Source organism: Dasypus novemcinctus, chromosome 13, assembly GCF_030445035.2.
Source record: "Dasypus novemcinctus isolate mDasNov1 chromosome 13, mDasNov1.1.hap2, whole genome shotgun sequence".
Classification (NCBI taxonomy): Eukaryota; Metazoa; Chordata; class Mammalia; order Cingulata; family Dasypodidae; genus Dasypus; species Dasypus novemcinctus.
The window spans coordinates 36,844,868-36,850,544 of NC_080685.1; the positions used below are offsets into that span (position 1 = coordinate 36,844,868).

Sequence of the window (5,677 nt, forward strand, 5' to 3'; positions counted from 1 at the left end):
CAATCAGGTAGCGCCCTGCCCAGGCTGGTTCTGATCTCTGAGCTTTCCTAGGTCTCTCAGAGCCGAGCTGGGAGCTGGGCGTTCTGCAAGGGGCTGGGCCAACACGCCCTGCCCCCCGCCCCCCGACGGCGGGGGAATGGGCCCTAACGCGGGCGGTGCCCGCAGGTCCAAGTGACCTCAGGAGAGTAAGTGCCAGGTAGGTGGCGGGCTACCCGGCCCAGGGCGGGCAAGCGGCGGAGTCGGCAGAACGGAACTGGACTGGCATCGCCCCAGGTGACCCGTTGTCCTGTTCCCTCCCCCAGCTATGGGCTCAAAGCCCCCCAACTTCTCGTGGGTGCTCCCTGGCCGGCTGGCGGGGCTGGCGCTGCCGCGGCTGCCCGCCCACTACCAGTTCCGGTGGGACCAGGGCGTGCGGCACCTGGTGTCCCTGACAGTGCACAAACCTCCCCACAGGACAGCTGCCCCTGGCTCACCCTGCACCGGTTTTGCATCCCGGACTTTTGCATCCCAGCTCCGAACCAGATCGACAATTTCCTAGAACTAGTGGACAAGGCCAGTGCTCGGGGAGAGGTCAGCCCTGAGTGGGAGGGACTTCGAAAGGGTCCTTGGAGAGCACGAGCAGAGCTGGATTGGACAGGACCAGGCAACTATGCATAACGAGGACCAAAAGCAATAGGGAGAAGGTGTGAATGGGAGGAGTAAAGGAGAGGGGGAAGCAGGTGAACTGGGCCTTGAGGAAACACAGGTAGCTGAAAGCCAACAAAGAACCAGCTAATATCCTCACTTGAGAAGGAGAGACAGAGACTTGAGAGAGGTGTGGGTTAAAGTAATGGAGGCTGTTTAGCAGTCTCTAAAGCAGCGCTGTCCAATCAAATATAATAGAGCCATATAGCTTTTCTAGAAGCCCCATTATTTTTTAAAAAGTAAAAAGAAGCCAGGAAAATTAGTTTTGATAATGTGTTTTTTATTTAACCCAGTGCATTAGTCATGGTTCTCTACAGAATGGAATCAACAGGAGGTATCTGTCAATAGTAGGTGATTTTATAAGTCTCATGTGACCATAAGGGTGCACTAGTCAGGTTACGCAGGCAGGCTGCAAACCCGGTCTCTGATGAAAGTGCAATGAAGGTCCTTGATGAGTTTCCAGGAGACATTGACTGTCCAAAGATGAGCTGGGAAATGCTGAATGCTGAAATCACTTCCCCTTTTAAGGCATTCAGCTGCTTTGATAAAGCGTCACTCATTGCTGATGATGATCGTCGTGATTGATGTAGATGTACTCAGCTGTCTATGCCGTAAAGTCACTGGTGACTAAAGTCCATAAATGTCCTTGTATTACAATTAGCCCGGTGCTTGCTTGACCAAACAATTGGGCACAATTAGCTGGCTGAGTGGACACATTAGCCTAACCATCACACCCAGTAAGTTAAAAAACATGACAGGCATACCTCACTTTATCACATTGTTTTTTAAGACATAATGCTATTGCACACTTAATAGACTATAGTATAATGTAAAGATAACTATTATGCACTAGGAAACCAAAAAATCTGTGTAAGTTGCTTTGTTGTGATACCTGCTTTATTGTGGTGGTCTGGAACTGAGCACACAATATCTACTAGGAATACCTGTATTATTTCAACATATGATCAATGTAAAATAATTTCTTACTGAGATTTTTTCATGCTTTTTTGCTCTAAATTTTCAAAATTGTTTGTGTTTTCACAACACATCTCACTTTGGACTAGCCACATTTCAAGTAAATAGTCACAGCTATAGGTTCTGAATTGGATACCATACCTAGAGGGTTGTGGGGAGACCGGCTGGGAGCTCAGAGACTGAACCAGCTCCTTCTGTGGTGATTGGTGGCCTTCAGGCCAGACAGGCAGTGATAGCCCTCCCTGACTTGGCTGTCACTTGTGCTGAGTCCTGAGCCTGACCCAGAAGCAACAGCTAAGGAGAGAAGAATGGTCCAAGGGAGGGACAAGGAAGTGCTGGGGAGGGCCCGGCCTCCATCCCTCAGCAACTTCTCCGCAGGCAGTGGGAGTGCACTGTGCGCTGGGCTTTGGCCACACCAGCACCATGCTGGCTTGCTCCCTGGTAAAGGAGCTCGGCCTGACTGCAGGAGATGCCATCGCGAAAATCCGGCTACTTCAGCCCGGCTCCATCGACACCTACAAGCAGGAGAAAGCAGTCTTCCAGTTCTCCCAATGAATGAAATAAGGGACCTCAGTACCCTTATGCCAGCCTCCCCCCTCCTCTGAAGAAGGTGACTGATGGGGCCAGAGACTGAAAAGGGGATTAAAAGTGGTAAATCTTCCAGTTCCCAGCTGGCTCAGGATCCTGCAGCAGGCCCTGAACTGATCAAAGGGATGGCGTGGGCCTCACTGAAGTGGTGGGGTCCCTCTGCAGCTGCCTGGAATAAATAATCTATAGGAACCAGCTCACATCTGCACAGCACTTTAGTTTATAAAGCACTACACAGCTCCTTACTTGATCCTCAACAATAGCCCTGAGATAGAGGAAAGGCTGACAGGCCGTCCCTGCCCTCTGAGATGGTTGAGACCCTGGGAGGCCAAATAACCAGCCACCCAAGGTCAAGTCCCTAGAAAGTAGAAGGACGGGCCAGGACGACAACACATATATTTAACTTCCTGAAGATGCTGAAACACCATCTCTTTGATCCCTAACAATATTGAATTTGATTGCAGCTGCTGGAGAGCTGGTAAATGAAAAGGATGCAAAACCTCAGCAGCCTGGCCTTGCATCCCAGCATCTCTAACAGTAAAGGTCCAAGAGGACCCTTGTTGACACAGCCCCTGAGTCGAAGCTCACCTGCACATGTGTGTCATGCCTTATCCTTCTCAGCACAGAGAAGGCCTGGATGTTGTGCTCGCAGATAACCACCATCTGCACCTCCCAAGGGCTGGCACCTCTCACTAGCCATGGTTGCTGCCCGGCTCAGCTGGGACCTCCAGTCCATCATGCTGCCCCTCACAACCTCAGGCAAAGAGTGCTGGAATTGAACCAGTGTAGGTGGTCATGCAGAGCAGTCATCTGATAAGAAAACGAAGAGCTTTGCAGTTATAAATCCTAGCCAGGATTCTCAGGTGTTACCTTCTCTCCCCGCAGTGGACCGCGTCCTGCCATTACTAGCAACAAACTATGGCTCCTTAGAGATAGCTGAATGGGATATGCCAGCCAGTTTGACTCTTCTTGCTGTAGCTTCTGCACTATGACAAATATGCATCCAGGATACAGTGGAGACAGGAGGGAGGAGTCTAAGCTTCCCCTGTAAACCCCAACCCTCCTAGCCTAGACAAGAGCCAGGCCTAACCCACCCACTCCTCCCTCTTTCCTCCCTTCCACTATCACCCATCCAGCTCACTCTCAGAATGTATATCAGTCAAAGTTTTAGCAACATAAGAGAGAGACATTAAGGCTCCCCAATTTTTCTCTATATGTCAAATCTGAATTATCAGTTACTTCACTCATTTTTCTTGGTCTCAGCCTCCACAAATGAGAACATCTCCCAAAGAGAAATGATTCCAGGCATTCAGGCTGCAACAGAGAAGTGAAAAATATCATGCAGGGACGCAGCACTCGAACCTTTACCCCTCCACCAAACGCTCCGTCCACCCACCCACGCCCCAACACCACGGCCCCATTCTGTTTCTTGATGGAAACCTGTGCATCTTTCAAGGGCGAGGTGGAAAGTGGAAAGTGGCCCCCTTCATGGCTCCTGTCCCTCTGCTCTGAGGAGGGAGGGAGGGAGGTAGCAGCTTAAAGGCTTAATTCTCTACCCCAGAGTTCAGTCTCTGCTGGAACACTGATGTGTGAGGGGCTACCCCGCACCCTTTTGGCCCCTCTCTTTCTGTGCCCCTCCATCCTACCCCTATCTCCTGCACTGTAGGAGCAGAATCTTTGCCCTTCCTTTCCTCTCATGGCTCCTTCAAAGAAGATAGAAAAAGTTTCTAACCCCATTAAAACCCTGTGTACAGCCTCTACCTCCAGAATTTAAAATGGTCTCTTCTCTCTCAAGAGTTCCTTAGGGAAATAAACATATAATTATGTGCTTAAGGAAATCAGTTTCTAAATAAGTAAGAGTTGACTCAAAATGAAAACCTCTGCCCTTATTCCTTCATCTCCCTTGGGAGCCAGCCTGAAACTCCCTTCAATCTCATTCCTACCCCCACATTTTTGCCTTCTCATCACCTCCTCTTCTTCTCTTCTGTCTTTGGCCACCAATGAAGGGTAATAGACTACTTCTGAAACTCCCCATCATATCTTATACTGAGATTGTAAATGCAAGGTACAAGCCACCTCCCCACACAAAGATCCTTCATGTTGCGTCACAGCAGGGTTTCGCAACCTCAGCACTATTGATATTTGAGGCCAGATAATTCTTTGTTGGGGGGACTGCACTGTGCATTGTACAGCATTTGGCAGCACCCTGGCTTCTACCCACTAGATGCCAGTAAACACCACCTCCCCTCCCCAGTTAAGATGAACAGCAGTGTCTCCAGACACCACCAAATGTCCCCCAGAGGGCCGTCTTAGTTTGCCAGGGCTGCTCTGATGAATACCACAGAACAGGTTGGTGTAAACTCTCTAAAGGGAAAATAAAAAATTAACGGGTGAATCTGGAGCCTGGCAATAAATTCATATGAGCACTGGTAACCCTGAGGATGGCTCCTGGAGGACCCCCACCCCAAGATTCTGCTGTCCAGGACAAAAACTTCTGGAAACAGGAAAAAGCCCCAGATAATACCCAGGGGCTTTGTCTTGGGCCCTCACTGGAAAATTAAAAAGTGGGGTAATCAATCAAAACAACAAACAGCCGCCCACCTCATAACTCCAACAATAGTGAAGCCAAAGCTTAGCAAATTAAGCTGGCAACAAGGGGCAATGATACAGGCTATGTGTGGGGGCTATGCATCTCTTCATGAATGACCTGGGCTGTGTGTGTCAAACAATAAGAACTGCAATCCACCTTTCGTAACCATGCCAACCACTCCAGTCCTGGAAAGCCAATTAAGTGATATAGACGCTATAGACTGGATATTCAGGGAAAGTGCAAACTAAATATGTTAATTCAAGCTTACTGGGAATGTGGGGAATATGTGTTAATTCAAACTTATCTAGTACTCAAACAAAGCACCATTTGACTCCTCACTCCTACATCCTCTGTATGAAAGGAACTCAAAATCCTATTCAGGGCTCGGATTTTTTAACAGAAAAGTTCCCGAACCGGGCCGGTCATTAATAAATTTTCATTCCCAAAATTATTACTGAGTCCTGGCCTTCCATACACGATCATTGACTCTCTCTGCTTCCACAACATTATAACAAATTCACCACTGTCTCTTCTCTATCAACATGTATTTAGTAGTTACTCTGCTCCAAACCCAGGTAGGCCCTGTGGGAAATGATAATTGCTGCAGCCAAGCATCTGACCTCCTACCTCCTACCTCAAGGCCCTCTCTTCACCCGTAATGATTCATTTTGTTATTTAGTGTTTCTCTCTCCTGCTAGACTCTAACCACTAACCTCTTTCAAAGGATTTATGTGTTCTTGGCCTTCCCCACCCCTTTCCCAAGCAAATTTCATTGATTGGCATGTTTTCTGTAAGAACCGTTCATGAGATCTAGTCTGGGCTGGGTGTAGACTAGGGCCA

General features: G+C 48.7%; 1 protein-coding gene across 1 annotated transcript; it reads left to right on the forward strand.

Annotated features, from left to right (window-relative positions):
• The first annotated feature begins 304 nt into the window (after nt 1–304).
• DUSP23 (dual specificity phosphatase 23) lies at nt 305–2,242 on the forward strand. Its single transcript, XM_071207497.1, is given in 3 exon segments — nt 305–449; nt 452–570; nt 2,038–2,242. Coding segments are annotated over 3 exon segments (441 nt in total). The 3' UTR covers nt 2,215–2,242.
• Nucleotides 2,243–5,677: the final 3,435 nt, after the last annotated feature.